At 41.5% G+C, this 24,882-nt stretch overlaps 3 protein-coding genes across 3 annotated transcripts in view; all 3 read right to left on the minus strand.

Annotated features, from left to right (window-relative positions):
* Window positions 1–2,365: 2,365 nt before the first annotated feature.
* Window positions 2,366–7,466, minus strand: si:dkey-21e13.3 (uncharacterized protein LOC100150043 homolog). The gene is made up of 5 exons (XM_056366341.1): window positions 7,031–7,466; window positions 5,174–5,281; window positions 4,305–4,427; window positions 4,058–4,183; window positions 2,366–3,400 (listed from the first exon to the last, which is right to left on the minus strand). Exons 1-5 carry the CDS (start codon window positions 7,122–7,124, stop codon window positions 2,928–2,930), a joined length of 924 nt encoding a protein of 307 aa, XP_056222316.1. The 5' UTR covers window positions 7,125–7,466; the 3' UTR covers window positions 2,366–2,927.
* A 315-nt stretch (window positions 7,467–7,781) lies between these two features.
* On the minus strand, window positions 7,782–12,626 carry si:ch73-127m5.2 (uncharacterized protein LOC561202 homolog). Its single transcript, XM_056365223.1, has 5 exons — window positions 12,515–12,626; window positions 10,196–10,857; window positions 9,595–9,795; window positions 9,311–9,440; window positions 7,782–9,232 (listed from the first exon to the last, which is right to left on the minus strand). Exons 2-5 carry the CDS (start codon window positions 10,590–10,592, stop codon window positions 8,761–8,763), a joined length of 1,200 nt encoding a protein of 399 aa, XP_056221198.1. The 5' UTR covers window positions 10,593–10,857; window positions 12,515–12,626; the 3' UTR covers window positions 7,782–8,760.
* A 526-nt stretch (window positions 12,627–13,152) lies between these two features.
* Window positions 13,153–24,882, minus strand: part of kif19 (kinesin family member 19) — a 36,614-nt gene continuing 24,884 nt past the window's right edge. Inside the window, exons 6-20 of the mRNA XM_056366858.1 lie at window positions 22,240–22,365; window positions 21,928–22,122; window positions 19,910–20,056; window positions 19,680–19,802; window positions 19,185–19,341; window positions 18,869–19,043; window positions 18,470–18,668; window positions 18,111–18,381; window positions 17,565–17,689; window positions 17,285–17,448; window positions 17,070–17,175; window positions 16,385–16,508; window positions 15,213–15,601; window positions 14,904–15,072; window positions 13,153–14,806 (exon numbers count right to left, since the gene is read on the minus strand). Coding sequence (XP_056222833.1) covers window positions 14,679–14,806; window positions 14,904–15,072; window positions 15,213–15,601; window positions 16,385–16,508; window positions 17,070–17,175; window positions 17,285–17,448; window positions 17,565–17,689; window positions 18,111–18,381; window positions 18,470–18,668; window positions 18,869–19,043; window positions 19,185–19,341; window positions 19,680–19,802; window positions 19,910–20,056; window positions 21,928–22,122; window positions 22,240–22,365 — 2,598 coding nt within the window. The 3' untranslated portion in view covers window positions 13,153–14,678. The remainder of the gene's footprint in view (window positions 14,807–14,903; window positions 15,073–15,212; window positions 15,602–16,384; window positions 16,509–17,069; window positions 17,176–17,284; window positions 17,449–17,564; window positions 17,690–18,110; window positions 18,382–18,469; window positions 18,669–18,868; window positions 19,044–19,184; window positions 19,342–19,679; window positions 19,803–19,909; window positions 20,057–21,927; window positions 22,123–22,239; window positions 22,366–24,882) is intronic.

Raw genomic sequence — 24,882 nt, forward strand, 5'->3', positions numbered from 1 at the left:
TAGAGATGAGTAAACATTGGATTGGAGTTGCTTTCCACCGCTGGAGACAGTTCTTGGTGTGTAAAAGAATTAAGTTTGATGCTTGAATGCTGAACTTTCTTGTAGACTGGTCGCTGGCTATGTAGCGATAGCAAAACTTACCAATAGCTCCTTTAAAGACTCTTGTAACCATCATTTGTTGCACAATAAAGACTTTTTTTTGCCCATTTCTCAAATTGTGAATGTATTTCCTTATCTAGTGGGAAATGACATATGCTCATGGTCTTTTTGAAAAAATGAGCAAAAATACTAATCCACAATATGAAAATAATAGAAAGTAACTTCAATCAATAAAATGTCAAACTTTGGTTCATGTTCTACAAATTGAGCAAGGAAATATGTCATTTCTAGATACCATCTTTGTTTTGATTTGAAGAAAGAGGTGCAAATTGGGGTTAACAGGTTACATTTTTTTTTCGTAACAGACTGAATATTTTTTCAACAATACCTTCAGAAAAGCAGCCAGTTGGTAAATGACCCTGTGGGTTTTTCTAATACCGCTGGGTATACAGTATATTTTTAGAAATATATATTTTTCAGAAGCTTAGAGCTGTGGTGTAATACTAACACAAGAGGCACAAACTGTAGCTAACGCCATATACTGTATAATTTTGCAACAGTGTTAGGTATAGTATTGTGTTATAAAGAAACAATGAAAAATAAGCCAAACATCTTTTAATATTTACTGTAATGCTTTGTCTGTTCAGATGTGTTGGTATAATTAAATCATGCACATTGCTACCTGTAAAAGCATGTTGACAGGACTCACTGTGCTATAGTGACAGCAGATGAGATCTCATTTACAATGCTGTTTTCCTGTGTAAATATGCGTTTGTTTCAGCTTAAAAAGGCCACAGTGAACCAGATTTCCACCAAAGGCCAATCAAGACAGTAGGTGTGCGCACCTCTTGTCTACCTGTAAATAATTCCAAAGCTTCATCTCTATCGCATCAAATATTTAAGTGACTCCCAGAGTAATAAAGTTGGGATTGATTAGAGGACGTGCCCCTGCGTTTGGACGCCTGGAGCTGGATGGAACCAATAAGAGAGGTAATTAGAGGAAGAGAAATGGGAGAAAGATTGAAAGAGGGATACACTTGTGTCTATCTTTGTGTTGGCTTTCGTATTTAACAGCTTTACAGTCAAAAGGCAAGCGATCAATTTAACTTAGACACTACCACAAAATGCTTTCATATCAGCAGGGGAAAGTAAACCAATTAAATCTATGTAAATATCTGAGAATATCCAGTGAGACGTGCAGTCAGGCAGCGTGTCGTTATTAAATTCAGTCCGTGTGTGTGGGCACGTGTTCAAAGTCACAAATTGGTTTTTCATTTCTTTAAAGTTTACACTGTGCAAAGACTACAGAGGTTTCTACAAAGCACATGCATGCCATCTAGTGGTCACCTCTGGTACTCACTGACCCCTACAAGTCTGAAACAGTATGTGAGAGAAGAATAGATGGAGATTAATTAAGGACATATTTGCATGTTTGTCAGCTGACAAGGAGACACATCATGGCTGTTACTCATGAAAACTTTTCACCTTCACGTTGTGGGACTCAAACTACAATGCAATCCTGAAAGGTGATGCAAGTCACATTTTGTCACTGTGAGACTATAAGCCCATTAGCCTGTGTCTTACCTGGGTAGCCTTCTGCCTGTGTTCTCGCAGCCTCCATAGTCATTTTCCCTGCAGTTGAAAAACCCATTTGAATCAAATGACTGAGCCAAGTGCAGCAAACAAGAAGCCAAGCTTTCAGCGGATCAGGGGTGTCCCGGAGGCATAGTTTGTGGGCTCTCAGCTTGTCGTCATTTGGGGCTAATGTCAGCACAGCGCCTGTGGGATTTTGAAGCAGTTGTTTGGGTTAAGAGTAGGTGAACCACGGTGTTTGAAATCCTGATTGTATGATAGTGAAAGGGTACGTACCTTTACAAAGTGTCCCGTCCCCCCCCCCCCCCCCCCAAGCTTGCCAGGTTAAAGGGATTTTTTAAAACTTATGTACACAGATTGACAATTAAGGCTGTTGAATTGCACAAGAAATAGTAATATGTGTTATGTATCTATTGCTTGTGTATGTTTTTGGTCAGTATTTCTAAAAAAGAAAAGAAATTTGTAACCTCAAACTGTTATGTGAAGGAATTAGCTGAACAAAAACCATGTTACTTCATAAAATGTATGTAATTAACAACAATAACAAAGCTCTCTTTAACTAACAAAATCCTATAAATAAGTATACAAATTATGTAAAAACTTACCCCTGACACCAGAGAGTAATGACCTTGTTAGCCTGCTGCACAGACACATACGCACATTATATGTCGAGATATTTTATTATTTAAAGTGGATGTCAGAGACAATCAAAAACATGGGGTAAAATTAAATGAGCCATAATAAAATATAATTGCAATATAGAAAAGTACATCAATATATCAATATTGCTGCCTGGAATAGAAATTCACAATGATTTCAAGCACTTGTGAACAAACTGTCAGCAAGGACGTCATCATAGCATTCATTAAGGTTTTCATGTTTAGATACAGCTTTTTTTTTTAAATTTTATTTGTATCATTTTCCTGCGTGGGAACTGTGTAGCATAGTCCCATAAAAGCTGAATAAGCCAGAAGGAACTGCCACCTACTTTGTTTTACATGAAGTGGGTGGTTGAAAAGTCTATTTTCGTAATAAAACTTACAAACTCGGCCAATGAACGCCAACACAAAGAACAAAAATATAAGATAAAGGTCAACAGGAACAGAGATAAAGAGATCCACGTGTGCATGTCTGGGTTTGTTGTATGTAAACATTCCCTGATGTTCTTTTGCACATCAACACTCTTACTTTGTTAGCAGTTAGGTTAGGCCACCATGTTTGCAGTATTTCAACTGTCAGAGAAAAGTGTGGAACACGCGAGTCCTCAGACTCTTTGTCCGAGGAACGTTCCTCGTAGAGAACTTCATCAGCTTGTACAGATTTGAAGAATTCCACAAGCTGGAGATCGGGAACCAACGAGCAGTCCGCTTGTTCCCGTGAAGGTTCCAGAAGGAGGAGGAGCAACGCTGGAAAACCTCGATGTTGACCGCATACTGTCCCGGTGCCCACTGAGACACACGCACGAGAGTCACAGAGGAAGCGAAACCACAGGTGTGAGGAGAAACACCATGAAACACAGACTCCCCCGGCCTCACAGACGCACCCCTCTCCCAGACCATCCCTGCCTCCTCTGCCACTCCCATGCCACTGAGGTTGCACAGGGCCTGCAGGCACACCTCCTCCAGGGCCTCCTTATCAGGGAAACGAATCAGGATGGCAACAAGACGAGGCACGGCACCTCGACGTAGTAACATTTCCTGGTGCTTTGCTGAGGGAGACACAGGAACACAGAGAGGCAGAGAAAGTGATCAATTCGAATTGCATATGAAAACATTCACACAGTTAAATTCATTGGAGTGAGTAGCATTTCTCTTCATAAACCTCCTGTAAGAGGGAGAAAACAAATGAAACCAAGGCTAACATGACTTAGTAGCTTCTGTCTCACAGTCAACAGTGTTTTTTTTTTCCTGAATCAAACTGTATTTCACATAAGCTCTGTTGTAACTTTGTGCTCTACCTGTTATTGTGTGTTTTACCAAGAAGTTGAACATGATGGGAGTTACTTCTTCATCTGTCTGCCAGTCATTTGTTCCAGGACGTTTGAGAAAGATTTACCATCTTCAGATTTTTACCTTCTTAACTCTTGTTTGCCAACGAGTAACCACTTCCCTCAGTCACTGTCTGTGCAGTAAAGCGTTATTTTGAATTTCTTTACAGCACCGAAAATAATTTACCTTAAGTCAAACCATTTAAAATGCAAACTGGAAGTTTAAGGAGTTTAAATCCTGTTGGGAACGGTCTCTTGTAATGGCACATATGCATTACAATTAATGACACAAGCTAAAATATGAGCATGAAACAAAAAAAAAAAGGTTTATTTCCAGAACTCATCAGGAGGGATTTGTAAATTGTTCCCTTCACTTACAGCTGTCATAAGACATGCGTGAGATGGCCATTGCAGCGTTAAGGAGCAGTTCTTGGTCTGTACTGGTCAGCACCGACAGCAGAGCTGTAACCAAGCCTGAGTCACCAAAACCTTTACGCACCACAGCTGAAAAAAAAATATATACAGGGCAGGCAACAAGAAATAGCTCAAGCACGTGACTGATCTCGTACGCTTCATTAACTTAAGTAGAAATTATAGCAAACATATATCTGTATCGATAACTTACATTCCTTGGCGAGTTCAGCCACTAGTCTTGCAGTCAGTGGAGTGAGGGGCCCTCTGCTCCTCAGAGACAGGGCCAGGATCGGCAGGATCCCACTGATCACTACCTGCTCAGCAGCACCTTTCTCTGGACACAAGTGGAATTACACATGTAAACACAACACTGATACAAATTCATAAGAAACATAACATATCAGAACCATTTAATGAGGCCAAAGCCAAAGAAGAATTTGGCTCGAGGGATGAAATTATATGAACTACGTGTGTGTCAAGTTGAAGCAGCTGTCGTTTTTGAACGATTTGTCCCTTTAATCCTTGAGCAGACTAGTACTGAGTTTTGTCTTTACGGGGTTCTCCATCTTAACTCTCTGCTTGATCTCTATGACCTGTCTTTACCTCTTCTGCCTCTCTATCCCCCTGTTGCTCTCCTGCTAGGAGACACAAATACAGCTTAACGTCTACCAGGGACTTACAACTGTCATACAATTGATCCCTTCACAGCCTCTCAACCCCCAGATCCTCATTTCCTCACAGTAGTTTTGCTACAGGTTTTATCATTCAGAATGAGGGGGGCTGTTATTGCCACTAGAGGTGGGAGGCATGCTATCTTAAGGTATATCGGTATGGAAACACATAAATATGTAAATTGCATGTGGTAGCAAATCTGTCTACATTTTATAATTCAAATCACATCAAATGACAGACTACATGACACAAAAAATAACCCTGAATCCCCTCAGTATGCCACGAAGCCTATGACAGGTTGTGATATATTTTTATGCATCTAGCAGGTAGCGTGGATTTCAAAGCCTGTAATAAATTCTAATTAGAAATGAGAAAAAAACAGTGAAAAGATAGTATAAATGAACTCACTCCTCTCCTTAATGTTGGTCAGCACTGTGTTCAGATGTGGTTTAAGTTCATCCTCAATCAGCTCCAAACCAAGGACTCTAATGGCGCCTAATGCATTGTTCAGGTTGTCTGTGGGGGGACATATTAAGGGTCATAAAATGGGGCGCAAGTAAAAGGCTATGGATGCTGTATGGGAGCATAAGAAATATGAAAGTCATTACTGTTAGGCGAGAGAGAAGGAGGGTTGCTCATAAAAAAGCACACGAAAACACACCAATGAGAAAATACTGCAAGTATAAAGAGCACAGTACAACTGGGATTCTCCATTTGAAATGCATTTTGAAGAGGAGTAAAGATCTCTGAGAATAATTTAACTAAGTGTGCAAAGATACATGTCATTCCTTCTTGCAAAACATCCAGCTGTCACCCTCTGATCTTCCTGGTTTAGACCTTTTCCTGACTGTATGTTGGTGTTTTTGGTGCTATAGGTCTACAGACAAGTTAAGGGATCACCAGTGTTGTTACAGTTCATGCCAAGGGGGGTGTGAATGTCTGTACTAAACTTCATGGCAATCCATCCAATAGTTGTTGAGATATACACTCAAAACCACAAATGTCAACCTCATGGTGGGGCTAGAGGAAAGGTCAGGTGGTCATCAATGTCAGTATGCTTCATTTTGTTGGTGCCACAAATGTCTGTACAAAATTTCATTACAATTAATTCAGAAGTTCTTGGGAAATATTAGCCTGCACCAAAAAGGCGGACTGAACAACCAGCACTCTAATAGATCAATATCACCATCTCTTCATATCCACAGTGGATAGTGTCATTCATAGATATTTGGTTCACTAATGATCCAAATATAACTCTTCTATATTCATTCTATTAAACTATGCTGAAACTCCGGTGGAAATTAGACATTTTGAAAAGCGAGTTGCACCGGTGGAGAGCCTCATGGAGACGTCTCCGAGCTACTGTCCATTTCATACTGCAGCCCTGACCAGCTTCACGGTAAGTTCTCTGCTCAAGGACACTTCAACCGTAAAAAATCATTTTCCTGGTCAGATTTTCTCAGCTGTGTCTGAGCAGAAATGAAACCCTCCAGTTGCCAAGCAGATTCTCTTTTGAGTGGTTCTTCAGTTAACTTATGCAGAGGACAGTCACTGATAGTGATTAGTAATGTGGCCACTGTATTCCCAGCCTTCGCCTCAGTAAACACCAGACCATCAACAGAAGGCGCGAGCATGCGGAGACATATTAGGAGGCTTAAAGGACCACATCAGTGGTTTTCCATGTTTTAGCCCATTCACTACAAATCATGTTTACTTTACATCACATTTAATCATTTTGCAAACTGTGCTGCTGGTTTCATTGATTTCTAGTCATTTCCACATGGTATGAAAATCAGATACCAGACTCTTGAAACTTGCTTGAAATGTGAAAAGGTAATTTGGTGCGACAGCCTAATCAATCCGCACCTAAACTGCATTACCGCACAATGATCATGTAAATTGGCAAAAAAATAATGCAGCACTGATGTTCAAGTGCATGCTTCAAAAGTCTACTATTTGATTTTCATATTGTACAGAAATGAATATGAAACAATGGCTCACTGGAAGATTAAAGGATCTAAAACATTAATACAGCATGTATTTTATAATTCTCAACAGAAATCAGTGAAGTACATATGATGTTGTTAAATGGCCGACAGTATATAAAAATCTGGCTACACCAGAGAGATCCCATGTGTAAGTGTGGAGAATGAAACAGAGTGTGTCAGTTCTGTGAATGAAGATATTACACCCACACTATATAATATCATGGTCCTACATATTCTGAAGACCACCTTCTACACTGTAAAACATCCGTCAACTCACCGTTTGGTGTGTACGGTTGCAGTCGACTGGATCTGCGTTTATCCCTGTGGGAACGGGTGTAGCTGTATGTGAGTGGCACATTAGGGTGTCCCATCCTGCTCCGCTCTCTGGTCTTTGGACAGCTGGTGGTGAAACTTTCTCAGGTTGACATCTTCATGCAGAACACACAGCACTTTCTTATAGCCACTTTTCCAGATTTCTTTCTTTTGAGTCATTCGCTTGAGAAAACCTACTTCAGCCTACTCTGCGTCTCACTATACTCACACTGATCCAACCCCTACCCATCTTACACTCTGGTTTTGTTTCAAAATAAAACTGTTTGTTTTCTGAACGCGTCTGTCTTCCCTGTACTCCAGCTGGCTGGGTTAATACGGAGAAAATCCTCACTAAAGCTGTTCTCTCTCCCCCCTCCCTGTATGTGTGTACAGTTAGGGTATTAGCACTTGGCTGACTCTGCTGAGTATATTCCTACGGCCCTAAAAATCTCCCACAATGCCTTTCGGCTTCCAGAAAATCCGAGCCAAAACAGCAACACAGACAGGTAGGCATCTGGCATCTGTTTCTGTACACAAGTATATTATTAGATGGCATTTTTCCGAGAATGGAAAATGTCAAATGGGGTTGGATTGCAATTTAGGTCTCTCGTCAGCCGTATAATTTTATTCTTACCCTGACTTCCATCTCTTAAAACATCTCAGGATTGTTCAAGTTCAAGTATATTTACGTTCCAACAGATTCAGACTCCACTTGCTCCATTTACGTCTTTTATCATAAGACAATAACACATTGAAAGTGGTTATGAAAATTAAATCTTTATATTTTACTCAACTCTTGAGGTTCCAGTAAAAACAGACATTACTTCATATTTCATAACTCTAGTACAATACAACAGAACAGGAAGTCTAGACAATAAATACAAACAGAGGAACCGGAGACATTATACAACCAGTGAAAAAAAATATAATCCAGACCTCTGATATCATCTGTTCCTGTACATGTGCCTGGACAGGTTTATTCAGTGTTTACATTTTACGTACAGATGTTTGTCTGTTCACTAAAAACCTAGGATGAAAAAATATTCTAGATAAGATTCAGTTTAGACATCTAGATACATATAAAAACTGCTACTAAAGAAACAGGGGATTCATGTAAAAGAAATAATTCAACAGTTTGAGAAATGTGCCTAAATACCTTCTTGCCAACAGTTCTTCATATTTGTACAGTGATGTCGCGGCGCCTGGTTAGCTTAGCTTAGCATAAAGATTGGAAACAGGGGGAAACAACTAGCCTTGCTCTGTCTAATGGTAAAAAAAAATCTGCCTACCAGCATTTAGCTTTCTAACAAAAAAAATGTATGATAAAGTGTAAAAATGACAATTCAGCATTTTACAGCCAAGAAACAGTCATGCACCTAACCTGATATAAAACTGAATTAATAAGCTTTAGAGTTGCTGGTAGGTGGATTTTGTCACATGTAGACAGAGCCAGGCCTAGCTCTTTCCCTGTTTCCAGTCCGCATGCTTAGTTAAGCTAACCGCCTGCTAGCTCCGGCAACATAAGTGTGACTCCAAAATGTGACATTATACTCTGATGCTGAGCTCATCACAACCTTTGATCGCCTTCACGGGAGCTCCACCCAACTCAGCTTGTGCAGAGCTCGAGTCCCGTTGCTGAGCGTCCCTTTGAATGGGACTATGATTGGTTCTTCAGACCCGTCATGTGACCCGGTGTCAAACAGTTCCGGCTGCATTCAGACCACTGGAAACAGTCTCATATCCTACAGAAACCAGGGTGAGGACGTTACTCTCCACATCATCTGACTTGCACTGCTCTGCTTGAGTTTCCACGGGAACAACACCTCCAGTTTCCTGTCTTATTTTCTTCCTGGCTTTGCCCCGCCCCTTGCCTTTTGAAATGACCTTCCCTTGCTCTTTGACCCCTTCCGACAACTTGTGAGCCTTCTCCATTTCAGCTGAGCGGGCTTTGCGGTGGCGCCTGCGGATACGCCTCGACGCCGGCCCGGAGTCAGCGGGGTCCGACGCCGCTGCACCGGACAAGATGCGAATCTGCTGCTCAATCACCATGATGATCATGTCCAGTGCAACATCCAACATTCCCAGACCGAGTCCATGAGTGACACTGTCGAACGCGCCACTGTTGACCGGGTCGTTGAAACATTTTCTCATATCCTCGAGGTGGTTCCTGAGAGAAAAAGAAAGTGCTGTTACTCCTTTTTTCCACAATTCCTTGGAAAAACAAGCTTGAATACAAAGCACATACTTAGTTTCAATAATTTTGGACCAGTGTTGAACTGTATTTGTCTCTGGGATGAGTTGTTTAGCCATGTTTCCGTAGTCAATGTAGTCGTGGGCGAAATCTTTCATATCGTCACACAAAGCCCTGGTGTCGCCTAAGAACACACACAAATTAAAACAATTCTCTTGCACTCAAGTTCTTAGAGTTAAATGACTTCGCACATACACACACACACACACACGCACGCACATGTACACACACACGCACGCACATGTACACACACACGCACACAGGAACACATCTGTCACCTTCCGTGAGTTTGGAGAACGAGGAGGAAACAGAGGTAGTTGTGCTTGGCGTGAGGCCGAGTACATTGAGCGACTCTAGCAGCGTTTTCTTGCTGGCTGGTCCTCGGCTGACCCGAGTGTACGCCGCCAAGGAGCGCAGCGACATCTTCTCCGGGGCCTGAAGGCGCCGTTTAATTTCATCGTACGAGATCAGATACTTCCCTGAAATTAGAGCGACACAGGAAGAGGTGAACGCATCGGCACAGTAGGGTTGGGATATGGGAATAGTGTTTAATCAAATCTGGATGCCATATTGAATTTGCTCATCAAATATGAATCCCTTGTCATATTTATTTATTAGGGCTTAGATTTGAAATGTTCTGAATGGCAATGGTTTAGAATAACTAAACTATAAAACTGGTCTGATTATAGAACCTGATAAGAATTTGTAAATGAGCTCAGTGACCTGAATGTTACATTGTTGTAAGTACCACAAGATTCAAGCTCTGTACTTTACCAACTTGGAACTAAATCCAAAACAGAACCAGCGATTGTAACCCAACCCCAGCGACAGTGTGATGAACATTCAAAAGGTGTGATCTTCAAACAACTGGCCACTTACGAGCTTTAGATCCTTTCATGTTGGGATCCAGGAGCGACGACACCTCTGCAAATGGCATGTGGGTACTGGACTCTGAATGTGTGCTTGAGTTTGGTGGCGGCTCCTGATTCTGAGACACGTCCTCAGTCTGGACGACCGGGCCAGAAACCTGCATCTGGGGCTGAACATGAGGCTGTAAGGTGTGCATTTCCACCTGGTTCTGATCTAGCGGAGCCTGGCCTTGCACTTGAGGGAGGACCAGTGTGTTTTCAGATAAACCCTGGAGACCCATGCCCCCTTGTGCTACACCGCCGGCTTGCTCTGAAGAAACCTGAAAGATGCCCATGACCGGCTTTACCACAGTGAAAACCATGTTCCCCTGGGCGTCCAGACTCACCATCCTGGCAGATGGGTCCATGTCTTTGCTGAAATTTTATCTTTTAGCTGAAGGACGAGGCTCTAGAGGCTGTAATTATCAGATCAGGTCACCTAAGAGGCCCATGTAGTGTTACAGTATACCCTTCTCTTTTTAAATGGTTATGGTTGAAGCTGACCTGGCAAAATGGGAAGTTATAGTCCAGGTAAAACCTCCCACATTTGAGCGGTTAGAACATTTTACTTTCTTTGTACGGTTTCATAAAGGTTATGATCACTCATGGCAGCACCACAGAAGAGGTTTCAATCTGAAAGAAAAAGAAAAACCAAGAAAATCACAGTTAGAGCCAAAGCTTTTAAGCATTGTAACTCAGCATCAAAACATTTGATATAATTTGAAAATGAATACTCTTATTTCACCACATTAATCGCATTCAAGGATACTATGAACTAATTACAGTATGTGTAGTAATCTATTGATGACTTGTCTATCAAATTAAATTCTACCATAATTTAGTTGGTGGAAAAGTAAAACTCAGGTCATTAGAAGCTTAATTGTGATATGAAATATAATGACTGGTTTTGGTTTGGGATATTTAGGGGAATAAAGGGGTATTCACCTGTCATTGTGTTTTTGGATAAAGCGAAATTAGTGTTTATATGATGGGAATTCACTTTGAAAACTGGACACAGCCACTTGATTGTAAATGGGCCAAACTTCACTGGTGCTAGTCTGTCCAGAGAGACGACCTTTGTTACACAAATATCCTACATTCCTACATAGCAAACGTAGAGTTTTACTGAAAATCTGACATCCATCCACATTTTTATATTTTAAATATTTACAATTAAAAGCATTTTAGTTTAATTACCTAAGAATGTGATAATGCATTCTGCCATTAACATTAAACCAAATAAGTGAAACATGTCAGTTTAAACAAATAAAAAAAGCACTGAATGATACATTTACTTAAATACATACTGGATTCAGGAAACCCTGATGTGGTTTTTCCAAAGAGATGTATTTTTTTTTATTTCTTATCTTCTTTTACTTTACTAATTTTTGAACAAAACAGCCTATAATGAAAACATGATTGGCTCTACTGTGTACTGTATGTTTATCAGTAGAGGTACACACTGTGGGTGTTACAGACCTATCATGAAACACTGGTGCTCAGTCCACACCTGTCCCAGGTCCAGAACCTCAAACCTTGACTTGCTCAACTTTACATTGTGTCTTAGTTTTACATTTATTCGCTCACTGTGATGCAAAGAATGTCAACACAGGAATGTGATTTGCTTAGTGCTTCAAATTATTACAGCTTCATAACAAAGCAAAACAAAATAAAGCCTGAAGAGCATGTGCTACACATTTGAAAAACATCCAGACAGCTTTAATATACAAGATAAGACAAATAAGTGATGCAGCCAGTTAACGAGTCAGTGTTCTGCTGCCTGTCTGTTTCTCTGTGATTGGACAAGACGTAGGAAGAGAAAGTGTCTGTCCAATACTGTCCACAAAATAATTAAACTCCAATAATAACTTTTGCCAGGGAATAAGTGCGGTATGCGTGAGTAAGTGTTTAGCGTCTAGCTGTGCAAACGAATGGATTATAAAATAAAAAATAACAGCAAATACACCAGAGCATTATCGTCTCAACATGTTCTTTTATAGCATTTAATTATCACAATGCTAAAAATTTGACTTGAAGCTTTGAGTAAACAAGAAAACATTGAATTTTCAGCCACCAAATAACGACACAAAATTTACCAACAAAACATTTCATCATAACTAACATTCATCATGGCTGCCATGAGCGGCCGTGGCTGTTTTTTTTTTCAACAGCAGGCCTGAAACGTCCCAGAAAAAGGGCAAAACTACAACAACCGGCTGCGGTTCTGGACGGGACAGACCGAATTCAAGCGCTAACCTTTGATGCAACTAGTGACGGCTGTCCCACTCACCGAAATGCCGTGTGATTTCTCCTAAAAGGACACTGATCCTAGAACGGTCCGCGTCGGAGACAGCGACATTTTTCTTCCTTCTCTGCTTTAGCTTCGGCGGGTTGCAAATCAGCTGTACGTGCACTACCGCTGGAGAACCGTGATCCCGCCGCTCATTGGTCGAGCAACACATCAATTACGCAATGAGTCATTTGTGATTGGACAAGGACGGTGCCAGTAGCGAAGAGGAGGCGGTACTTCCGACTCCTCTTCTCTCAATACAATGGGATGAAATCTTGTATTTATTCATTTGTTCGCATGTGTTTTTGTGTCATTTTCAGAGGCGTCGTCGGCTGCAAAGTACTCAAGTTGAAAAAGTGAACGTTTTATGACTTATAGACTTTCTTCTGGAGGTCTCCAAGAACTACTACATTTATTTTAGTACTATTATAATGCCTACTTAATCATGAATTGGGGCTTTCAATGTTACAGAGACCTTTTAGATCACTGAAATAGTTTTAGTATTATTTTTAGTACAAGCAACCAGCTGTAAAGACAGATTAAACACACTGCTTTTTGTGTTTGACAGCACATGGACCCACACACAGGATAATAATCCTTTCCAAGCATTCATAGTCAAACTAAAGAATACAAAATAGCAATGTGCTGCATATAATTTAATATGAAAAATCATAAATGCAACCTCTTAAATACAATCCATAAAAGTTTTTACAAAATGAGTAAAATCACAAAATTGATCTTATAAATGTTAAATCAAGCTAATTTAACTACAAGTGTCTGTAGTTGGTGAAACTTGTGTTGTCAATGTCAGTAGAGAGATGGTCCATTGATGGTGACCTGAAGCCTGGAGGCTGGGTGTGTCAATACTCTTCATCCCAACTGTGGCCACTGTGCAACATCTAGTGGACATTTTAGATCATTACACATGAGACCAATGCAAAGAGTCCTGTGTAGTGTCTCATACAAAATTCTCCTTTCCATGACATTATAGGATATTTTAGTCTTAAGCACGGGACCAAAACTGTTAAAAATAATGTCAGAGTAAGTATTTGATGCACGCTTTCATATGTTGATTTGGATCTTGCTTCTAATCAATACATTTCTGCATAAAATGACCATCTGAACTGCCCTGATCAGTTTTCCTTTTCTCTCACAATAGCAAACACACATTTTACTGGAAAATAAGCAACATTTAACATATTTCATTTGAATTTATTTGGGTACAAATTAAAAAAAATGTACAAAACAAAGCATAGAAAGTAGTAATATGAAAACAATGTATATGACAACAACAACATAAAAGAAAAGGCAACAGTTAAATAATTCATTAAAAATACAGCCAACTAACCTGTGGTATTATCTACACAAACAGAGCATATGACATTTAACAGTCAAGTTTGGGTAAGAAAAGGCATAGACCTGGGGCATGTGAGAATACAAGGTTTAAATCCAGAAGTGCACAACAATCAAGATGATCAAGTATATTTTTTTTTACTCAAATATATGTGTGTCATTAAATTGAAACAACCTTACTACAAGAAACATACTGACACCGAAACATTTTGATGGTAGGCCTTTGCTCATTATACAGTTCTCACACTGCCATTAGTGTAATATCCTTTCAATGTTTTTTCATCCTTTATCCCTCAACACTCATTTACATCATTACTGTGAGGTGTAGCCCCATAAACATCCCTCATTAGCTTAATGTCTCCGTTTCTGGCCTTCATTACAAGCACTGAAGGTTACCAGACTATATATACTCATAATGTACAAACATTAGTACAGTGTTGCATTCATAATGAGCTTGACACCATCCCGACTTGACGATAACAAGTAATTCAGCACGACAGCAAGCTTTAAAGGGGAAACACGTGACTGAACAGAACACGCACTGTACGTCTAGCAGTCTTTGGCATCTGTAGGCTTGGAGCCTGTCAGCGCCATCGCTCAGTAAAGCACAGAGGAGACCTGTGTGGAGGTATCCAGCTCCTGTCTGGTTAAGTCTCCATCATATTGCCTCGCAAATCATGCCTAATGTCACTCACTGAGGGGTTAAGTGTTCATTTTAATCTGTGCTGAGGGTGGGTGTGGGTGCTCTCCCTTTCAGGCTCAGCTGGTTTGGGTGTTAGTGCTGGTGTGGAGGGTGGACGTGGGCGATGGCTCAGTGTCTCCGAGTGCGCTGGCCCCCAGTGCCTGTGGTGGTGATGTAGAGGAGGGGCTGGGGCTGCCGCAGCTGGGGCCCTCGCTTCAGGTTATTCATGTGGGCCGTGGAGGACTCTGCATTCGAGCCTGTGGAGAGGCAGGAAACAAAAAAGACAAAGGTCAACAAAAAAAGTAATTAAAGAGGTATGTCTCTATCTCTCCACTGACAGTGATGGCGGTTTACCTGTTTGCTGGCTGTTGTGGGGTCCCCTGACTTTGGCAAGAGGAGGGACCCCTCTGTACTGAGGACGAAGCATAGGAGCCTGGGGCTGACCGTTAATGTGGAGGTGGGGGTCTGATGTGCTGTCCAGAGGGCGGAACCTCTGAGCTGTGGTTGTCTTGGTTTGAGGGAGCTGCAAGAGAGAGGAAAAACAAAATCATTCATTGACTGATTGCTTACCTTAAACACACAAATGCATCAGCATCTCCTGCAGAGGTGTTCTGAAATGTTACAATAGTAATATTGAACGTACAACAGATAGTTGATACTCACTGCTTGACCAGTGACCTCGAAGGAGCGTGAGCGCCTCTTCTTGCGGCGAGCTTCGAAGTCCACTTCTCTGGGCGTTTGGTTCTTGGCGGCGACCTGACGGTTGCGTGGGCGCGTCCAGGTCACCTGCAGGCCGGGTCCCTCCCCGGTGCTGCTGGACAGGTTGTCGTCCGAGGTGGCGTGTCTGAGCTCAGGGCTGGGCTGCCTGCCGCGCCGCAACGGTAAACCTCTAGGGGGCGCCTCGCTCAAAGACAGGCTGCTTTTCTGCTTCTTGTGGTCCAGGGGAGAGGGGGGAGGGTGTAACCGCAAAGCGTCCAGCTCCAGGGCTTTGGAGCGTCGACGGGCTGCTTTCACTACAATGTTCTGGACGCCCTTTAGGATCTGCTGCCGCTCTGTGAGGAAACAAGGAGAGGTTTGTTATATTAGTTCATTTACGACCTTTTCTTTATTCTATCTTCTCAGTGAGGGACGTGTATCTAGGTTGAGAGTTGGGAATGTCAAAAGGGAAACTTCAGAAAGAAAGAGAATCACTTATCATGTTTTGGCCACAGCTAACCATTAATTAATGCTGAAATTACTATTAGTTGCATTGTTTTAGTCATTTATAAGGGAAAAATACCAAATACTTGCTAAACTTGCTAAATTTTTCTGTTTTATACCATTATTAAATTAACTGGGTTAAACAGGCAATCTGAAAACATCATCATGGGCTACGGGAAAAAATGTGCATTTTTTATTAAAAAAAAACAAAAAACTGACATTTGATAGATTAAACAACTGAAAGAAAAGAAAATCTGATTAATTGATATTGAAAACTATCAATATATGCAGCCCAATCATTAAAGTACAGACGCTAATAATTTATTTATTTGTCATTATAGCCATATATAACATAAACATAGCAAAGGTAAAGGCGTTTCTCATGGGACGATGGTGCTAAGAAATTGAGTAAGAAACAAATAAGTATCACAAATACAAGTTTCAAGTTAAAATATCCTGAACGCTAAGGTTAAAAAGTGAATTAAAAGCAGGTCGCGATGCAGCATCCATGGCCTACGACGTGTCTCCAGCTGTGAATAAGTGTGTACTTTATGTATCCTGAAACATTTCAGAAAAATTGTTTAAAATTGTTTAATGTCCTTCCACTCGCTAAAACACTAGTCTGAACATCTTACCATTTCGTGAAAGGGGAACGTCGGCCCCGGCCTCGCTGCTCTCGGGTGACGAGTCCAGGTGGCTGCTGACACTGTGGCTGAGGTGACTGTAGCTCAGAGAGCTCTCAGGAGCCAGAGGCTGCAGCTGCAGACATTAGATGCAGAGTGCCACATTATGATCAGACATTCATTGCAGTGCTTTGCTTTCAGTCGAGGTCAGGTTGAGTGCCATCTTAATCAATTCTCTGTCTCTTCAAAATTATATTTTTACTTTGAATGGGGAATTTGGATTCTAGCATCATTACCTCATCTTATCTATGAGTCACTCTCCTGAAACATTTGTATAGAGAGAAAATCAGACGGAGGTAATACTATTTCAAGCCTCGAACAAAGGTGCAATTCTGCTGGTTTGGAAATTTCAACCTGGTACGCTGAGCAAAAACCTTGAAATGTAAGAGCTAAGAGAGAATACTTATGTCAGCTTATGATGCAGATTCTTTTATGGAGGTGTGTGGGCTGGAAATGAAAAGGTTCTAGCTGAGTGAAGTATCTGTGTGAGTTTAATTCAAACAGGAAACCATATTGCCAGAAGTGAAAAACAACAGCTGACTAGGCCGCATTAATTCACAGCATGGAACATCTCTCGGGGATAGTTATTGAGCTGGAATGGACAAGGGTAAATACTCCCTATTGGAACCATCCTCACCTCTCTGTTGCCTTTCCCATTAATGTGGATGGGAGGCGGCGTCATTACAACCGAGTTTTTCATTTGCCTGGCGTGAGGGCTGCTCTTAAACACTCTGTTATTGTCCCTGGCACAAAGAAACATGAGAACATAACAGTGAACAAATGAACTTCTTAATATTACTGTAAATGCGGTTTGTTATATGAACTCTAAACGGGAAACAAGACTCCTCTTACAGCTCAGGCTCTGGCAGAATGGGTGGCAAGGTGTGTCTGCGAATTTTGGCTTGGCCTCGTCTGTTATCAGGGCACATGTTGCGGACACTCTCCTGGTCCGAGTCCATGTCCTGCAGGTTGTCGCGACCCTGACTGGGCAGGCTGATCTTGGGTAAAGATCCCTCCTGGAAATTAGAGCACAGCATTTAATGAATTCTTTTACATCACATGATACAAACATCTTCACCTTATTTTCTAACTATTATTAAGTTTCTTAATTTATTGTTATTCTGGGGGTTACCTTGATGGTGTGTCTGGTGGTCACCTTATCCAGGGCCATGGCTCTGTCCAGCTTCCTCTCATCCAGTTCCCTCATGTAGATATCATACAGCTCCTGGAGGTGGGAGGGTACTAGCAGACTGTGGTCTGGAACACAGGAGCATGTAATATAATTTATAATATATATATATATATATATATATATATATAATTCAGTAAACTATAAATGCATTGCACCTAGATTTTAAGTATTGATTAATCTGCAGATTATTTATTAAATGAACTGGTTAATCATTTGGTTTACAAACCATCATAATGATGTTATGTAACGTAATGATGTTCTGTCTGATGGCAGTGCAAAACTCTGAAATATTCAATTTACTATAATTTAGGACCAACAAATACAGAAAATCCTCACGTGAGAAACTAGAACCATCAAATATTTAACATTTTTCTTGAAAATGATTTAAACGCTTGTTAGAACAGTGGCAGATTCATTTTCATTTGATCGACTAATCAATATATCAGATTGCTGCAGCTCTAAAGGACTAAATGCTGATAGACTCACCATCAATGAACCGTCTCTGCTGCTGAATGATCTCGTCACACAGTTGTCTGTGCTGCTCGAAGCGCTGCACCACAAAGTTTTTCTGCCGGATGACGTTGTCCTTGAGCAGCGCGTGAGACTGCATCTCTGCGTTTTCGATCTCCAGTTCGTGGACCTTGCAGAGGAGGCCCAGCACCTCGCGCTGCTCCTCTGAGCTCACCCGCCGAGGCAGCAGCTCCTCCAAGCGACGGGCGCGATCTCGGAGCTCCAGAAACCTACGCTCGAGCAACGCCTTAGGGGAAAAACAACAGGAGCTGAGATTAGATCGCATGTAACTATGATTTTCATTCATTTTTCAAGAACTAGACTGACACTTCTACCTTCTGTTTGTGAATCCTTTTCTGTTCAGCCATGAGTGTGACCAGATTTTCTCGGGCCATCGCCACCTCCTGTGTCTCACTGCTGTCAGGGGGAGACTCTGGGGAGTCAGAGTCCTTCTCGCTTTCATCCTTATTGACACTTTCCTTTCTCCTTTCTGCACGCCATTTCCTCCTGCGCCTGCTCCGCTCCTGCTCCCAGCTAGGAGAAAAAAAAAATCTACATTTTAACTGCTGGTGATAATTTTTTTAAGTTTATAATTTACAGCTAAGCCATAGTGATCAGTTTTCTGCAGCTGCCCAAGTCATCATCTTCAACTTTTCAAGCTTTTTGTCAACTAACTGGATGCTACATATGTACTATCAGATGGGTGGGATATAACATAAATGCTAATCACTGACTCTGCAATGGTTAGCAGGTGTCTGGAGGTGTCGATCTGGATCTCCATGTTGCTGTTTTCTAGCTCCATCAGGCTCTTCCTGATCTCCATCTGCTGGCGGAAGGCATCCAAGAGCTGCTCCCTCAACTGATCCATCTCCGCCCGACTCTGCTGGCTGGAGTGGGCCTGGACTTCAGCTGCGAGTGGGGGAGAGGAGAAGAGGAGGGCAGAAGGGGACGAAAAGAAAACAGTCATAAACAGGCACTGCTGCATAAAAATATTAGAAAACAGCTTCATTGAGCAGATGTTCTTCATGTCTTCATGTGACAAGACTTTACCCTGGACATGGCGGATGTCAGCCCGATCTGAGTTGACCTGGCGGCTCGCCTGATCTGCAATCTTTTTCTTGAGCCGCTGGATCTCGCAGCGCAGGTCTGAGATGATGTTGGTGTATTGAGCAATGTGGTATGACACATTTATCAGGTTCTTCTTTACCTGAAGCGCACAGTGATGAGAAAGACAAAGAAAAATTTACATGGGTGTCAAATTTCACACTGAAAATTGGATTTTCTTACTGCAAGCGTCTGAATTTGGCTTTTGGAACACGATGACTGTGCCTGGATCTGCTTTATTGGCAGTAAATGTCTTACAATCAGCAGTAATAAGCTGTAAAATCTGCTCTTAACTCCTTATATATGCCTAGGGAAGATATTCTAAGGGGAAGTACATTTTCAAGAAATATATTAAGATATTTTATTGTAAAATTAAGATTAAACTAAATCAGTGAAAGCAGACTAGAAGCATCATTATGAATAAATATGTTCTGAGCTCACCCGTGTTCGAATACTTTTGGCACGGTCAGCATAGGTCAGTGTGTTACGAGACTCCTCAAAAGCCACAGAGGCGGGGCTAATGTGGGCTATCATGACAGTTCGGCTGTTCCCGCCCAACGAGTCCTGTCAATCAAAGACGCCAGAAAAAAAAGAACATGAATACAAGAGCTAAAACTTTTATCTGAATCATAAGACACAGGTACGATATATAAATTCTTAAATGGTCCTACCTTTAGCAGGCGCGTCAACTTGCTGTCTCGATAGTTGACGTACTTGTTGCCATTTTTGTCGCTCAGGGCATTGATGCAGTTGCCCAAAGCCAGGAGGGAGCGGTTGATGTGGGCCCCCTCTTTCAACCGCTGACCCCTGTTCTGAGTCTAATAGATAAACAGAGAGATAGACGTGAGTGAGCTTTTAGAAGTATTTATTTTTTGGCAATTTCCTGCCTTTGTTAAGGAGTAGACTGCCAAGAGCATGAACCTGTAGGCTCTTATCTGTGTCGTTCAGAGTAGCTGTCATGTTTCTGCTCTTGCCCAGGAGATGGCATTACCTCCTACCTTTCATCCGTCAATACTCAGCTCAACTAAATCGTCTTCACCTCTCACTAACCGCATGAGCTCCTCTTCTGCAGAGGCAGAGGAAATGTTCCCCGTGCCCTCAAGTGACAAACAACCCTCCCGTCCTGCTCACTTCCTAATGGAGGCCATATGTGCGACTCTTCAATAGTCTCCATGGCAAACAAGCACTCTCACCCGCTGACCTTTTTGCATGTTATTCTATTCTGGTGTGCAAAGATGTGTGTGTGTGTGTGTGTGTGTGTGTGTGTTCGGGTGACAATGACAAGCTGTTCTGAATGACAAAAGAAGACTCAACTTGAAAAACTGCTAACGACAAAGTGAACAAACACTTTTTGACATTCTCACTTGACTTCCTGAAAAGAGGTCAAAGCGATAATAAACCCCAGAACTTGAATCGGCTCACAGATAATCTTTACTCTCTGTCTGATAATACAGGCCTGCTCCTTTCCACATAAGTATTGACTGTATTGTTTTGATACCAGAGACTTTTTTGTAGAGGTTATGTTTTTATTATTTTACTCTGCATGTGTGTTTTTATTTATTTTTATATTTTTGTCTCTTGTAAAAGGTAAAATCAATAAAATATTGATCCCAAATATTAAACGATTCCAGTTATGACCATGTTTTTGGGATAGAATCTTTATTCAAATGATCGTACAGAGAGAGAGGGAGGCAAAGTGACAACATGATGACCACAATTACCTTAGTTAAAGGAGTATATAACCATTTTGTTTTCATAAACACTTTGGTTGGAGGAAGCTCTGTCTGGGATTACCACATTGTTCTGTTATTGTTTTCGTAAACTCTTTGATGCCTTGTCATAGGAAGAATATATTCACATCCTTTACTTAAGTACATTTTGCAATACTACACTGTAAAAATTATTTAATATACGAGTAAAAGTACTGAATTGAAAATGTTTAAAAATAAAAAACGTAATTAAAAGTCTGTAAAGTACTACAGCAAAATTTACGTTTAAAGTATCAGAAGCAAAAGACTGTTAGGTAGTTACAGTAAATCTATAACAATGCATTATATTCCACATGCTAAAATCTTTATTTGTAAAGTAACTATATCTGTCATACATGTAGTTCAGTAGAAGTATTCAGTGGCATGAAATGGAAATACTCAAGTAAAGCACAAGTGCTTTCCCAACTGCCAATCAAAGCTTTAACTTTGCTTTTACGAAGGTGTAAAGCATCATGTTGCAATATAACGTTATCCCTTTAGCCAAAAGGTTACTTTAATAAACAGCAAACTGGACTATAATGGCAGAAATAAAGAGGCTTTTATTCCTCAGTCTCCTGAGGTTTATGGGAACCTCACTCCTCTGACTGTTGTAAAGACTCGCTGCCAAGCATGTCCCAGTCAGCAGACTACAGTTAGAGGCTACATGAGTGCAGACACTCTCACAAAGCGGACCGTTGTAGTTTTGAGGCTACACACGTGTAACGTATCCATACAGGTTTAAAAGGAGCAGTGTTAGTAATGGACACTTTAGCCAAGTCTGTGAACTTGAACTTGAATTTGGCAGAAAAGTCGTTGACAAAAGCAAATGCACCCGCACGGGTACTCTCACACGCCAAGTGACTCTCCACCTGTACGACTCCCAATTAAACACACTGTCAGCCTTTTAAACACCTCCTGACTGAGTGTATATGTACACACACCTGAGCTGCTCGTTCAGAGCCGGCAAGGTCGATCATGAAGAGTCGCGCGAAGCGGACCTCCTGCAGAATGTCTCGAGAGCGGCTCTGCTGCTTGACGGCCACCTGCAGCACGGCGTGGGAGCGAGACGACGTCTGATTGGCGGCTGTGGGCTCCTGGGTGCGCTGTTTGTTCCCCTTCATCAGCAGTTCCATGATCTGACAACACACATGAGGAGTTCTTTGTGGTGCGCGCAGTTGCCATGGATGAAATCCAAATGTTTCGATTGCATAATAAATGAGTCATGTGGCGCAGGGTTATGTAGCTTATCTTACCTCTTGGGCATTAATGGTAGACACCTCCGTGATGCCCGCAACCTGAATCACTCCCTTTGAGTCTTCTCTCAGGTCCAAGAAGCCCGAAGACGGGTTCAGCAGATCACGGATCATCTCATTGTAGATCTAAAGAAACACAGGTAGACATATGAAATCGTCAGCTGAATGCGTCTGCAATAAAGATTTTTAAAAATTCCAAAGGTTTATGTATTTGCTCAGCCTCCATAGGTAGTGTTTGTTAAGTCACAGACGTGAATCAACTGGAAAGACGTTTATGTCCACAGAAAAGGCTCCATTCAGGCTTTCAAGCCTCCTACACAAACGCATGCCAGGTACAAAAACAGCAAGTACTATATTTTCAGCAGCTTGTCATTTAGAAACCACCACTTGCTGGGTGGCATGCTGTCATCAAGCCAGTGTCAGCGCTCTTCTTTCACACTGTTATTGAAGGTGCAGCGAAAGCCCCTCGACCCACATAAAAGCCGGTGTAGGAAGTGACATCCTGGAAAGTGGCCGCTGATGACAAAACCACTGAGCAGTTTTTATTTGTCAAGCAGACTCCAGCCACAAACTGTGAAAAAGAGGGATGCTTTTACTGACACTGACAGTTGGGTGTTTGTTCTGTTATTTTTTCCATCTGCACTCTTTCATTGCTGGTGAGGTTGGAACATGACTAAGAGTCTACAGCCATGGTAGCTGCTCTGTGAGGCTGCACTCACAGTAAGCTTTGCAGCTATAAACCAAAATAAGGAACAAAATATAGATTTTGATCTGATTTTGGTGCTAGATTAAAAGTCAGTGGATCAACAGATTTGTTACAATTTATCCTAAGAGGAACATTAAAGTGGTAGTAAGGGGTTGTGTGAGGCACTGATACAGATTTGGATCAGCGCGCTCCCACTTTAGAGAAACAGCCGGGAGCACCAGCACAGGAGCTGAGTGATGTGCTGGGTCACACGGGGTCATCCACAAAAACAACAGTTTTAGCCACTTTAAAAACTGCCCACCAAAATAAGTTTAAGTGTACACTTTATTTTGAATATTTTAACTACTTTATCGCGTAGTCAAACAGCCCTTTCCTTTGGAACTACATTTTCTAAACCATAAAACTACTGTATTCCTACACACAAGCGCACCTACACGCCATATTCAAAATAAAGCATACACTTCAACTTATGTTGAATATTTCGAGCCTGGACCTAAGTGGTGCATAGACTGACCAACAGACCGACTGTCATCCTTAGAGTGACGCTGCTGGCAAAGCTACATGTGAGAAGACGGCCAACAATACCATAATAAACACTTAGGTGGTAAAGACTAACTGATGCGTTTTTTATCTTTACAATGTATATTTATTAGTATACGCTGTGTGTGTGTCTGTGTGTGTGTTTTAGAGATTGCACGTGTGAAAGAGAGCGTGATATGAACAAGAAAAGGAATAGATGTGTGCACTGCGGCTGTAAAATGGCATTTAACCTCTTTGTGGTGACAGTGGCAACAGATTGCTCCGTGGAAACAGCAAACACACACGTCTCTCACACACACACACCCGTCTCACTCACTCTCTCTCACACTCACACACACACACACACACACACACACACACACACACACACACACACACACACACACACACACACACACACACACACACACACACACACACACACACACACACACACACACACACACACACACACACACACACACGATTCATCCTGAAGAGCTCAGTGCAGGTCAGACAACAGCCACACTCCATGACTGGCATTTTAATGGGAAAATTTTCACTTTCAGCCCCCTACTCCCCCCACAGTGCTACTAAAGAGCTAAGCTTCAATAACACTGTCAATCACTGCGCATAATCACAGTATTTGCCACTGAAAACACAAAATGTAATTTCGATGTCTGATGCAAACCCTCCTCCCACCAGACAAAATTTGTACCCAACAAGTACTTATATTGTACCATTTCCATTTTCTGTTGAAGGCTGAATGCTCTTTTCATATTTGCTCTTTTTATAAAAGGTACTAATCATCTCTGTCTCATTTTTTTCTGTCATCATCCCTTCCTTTAGTTTCTCTCCAACCATTTCCTCTTTCTCGTCTTCTCTCGCTCTCATTTCTTTTACTGACAGCTTGAACATTTCTAAAATAAATGTGAGTCATTCCTCTTTATATTCGTGCTGGCATCTTTTCCAATACGACTTACAGGAACGAAACAATGATCGACAAACTGTTTGCTACAAATCAGAAGAAAAGTCCTGAATGAGGCAGTTCATTTGTGTTTTAAAAACCAAGTCACTGCTACATGAAAGGTGAAAAGTACAAATACATTTATTTAAAGGTTATTTGAAAAGACAGATTTATGTAGATGAAACCCATGCACACTATGAACTCATTGTACCACTACACTCATTTCAGCTTCAGTCAAGAAAAGACACAAATTACCTCATTACATGTGAATACGAAGGTCACAGAAGTGAAGCTCAGTTACTGCTGTCAGAGTCAAATGAACCGACTCCATTGTAGCCAGTGCTATTAATGGCTTTGTCATTAAACACACAGTCTGAGCTTCTCAGTAATGAGGTGTGGAACCACAGCTGGCAGGCACACTGAGAAACTGCCATCATCAGCCTGCTGTCTT

The sequence above is a fragment of the Seriola aureovittata genome, chromosome 21 (assembly GCF_021018895.1).
Source record: "Seriola aureovittata isolate HTS-2021-v1 ecotype China chromosome 21, ASM2101889v1, whole genome shotgun sequence".
NCBI lineage: Eukaryota > Metazoa > Chordata > Actinopteri > Carangiformes > Carangidae > Seriola > Seriola aureovittata.

Excerpts from the sequence above, each read along its gene's own strand:
- si:dkey-21e13.3 (XM_056366341.1), bottom strand. The coding sequence starts at position 7,124 with ATGGGACACCCTAATGTGCCACTCACATACAGCTACACCCGTTCCCAC. Across the intron at positions 4,184-4,304 it reads GGCTGAACTCGCCAAGGAAT|CTGTGGTGCGTAAAGGTTTT; the intron begins GTAAGTTATCGA and ends TTTTTTTTTCAG. Across the intron at positions 3,401-4,057 it reads ACGCATGTCTTATGACAGCT|CAAAGCACCAGGAAATGTTA; the intron begins GTAAGTGAAGGG and ends TGTCTCCCTCAG.
- si:ch73-127m5.2 (XM_056365223.1), bottom strand. The coding sequence starts at position 10,592 with ATGGACCCATCTGCCAGGATGGTGAGTCTGGACGCCCAGGGGAACATG. Across the intron at positions 9,441-9,594 it reads GTTCTCCAAACTCACGGAAG|GCGACACCAGGGCTTTGTGT; the intron begins GTGACAGATGTG and ends GTGTGTTCTTAG. Across the intron at positions 9,233-9,310 it reads TCCAAAATTATTGAAACTAA|GAACCACCTCGAGGATATGA; the intron begins GTATGTGCTTTG and ends TTTTTCTCTCAG.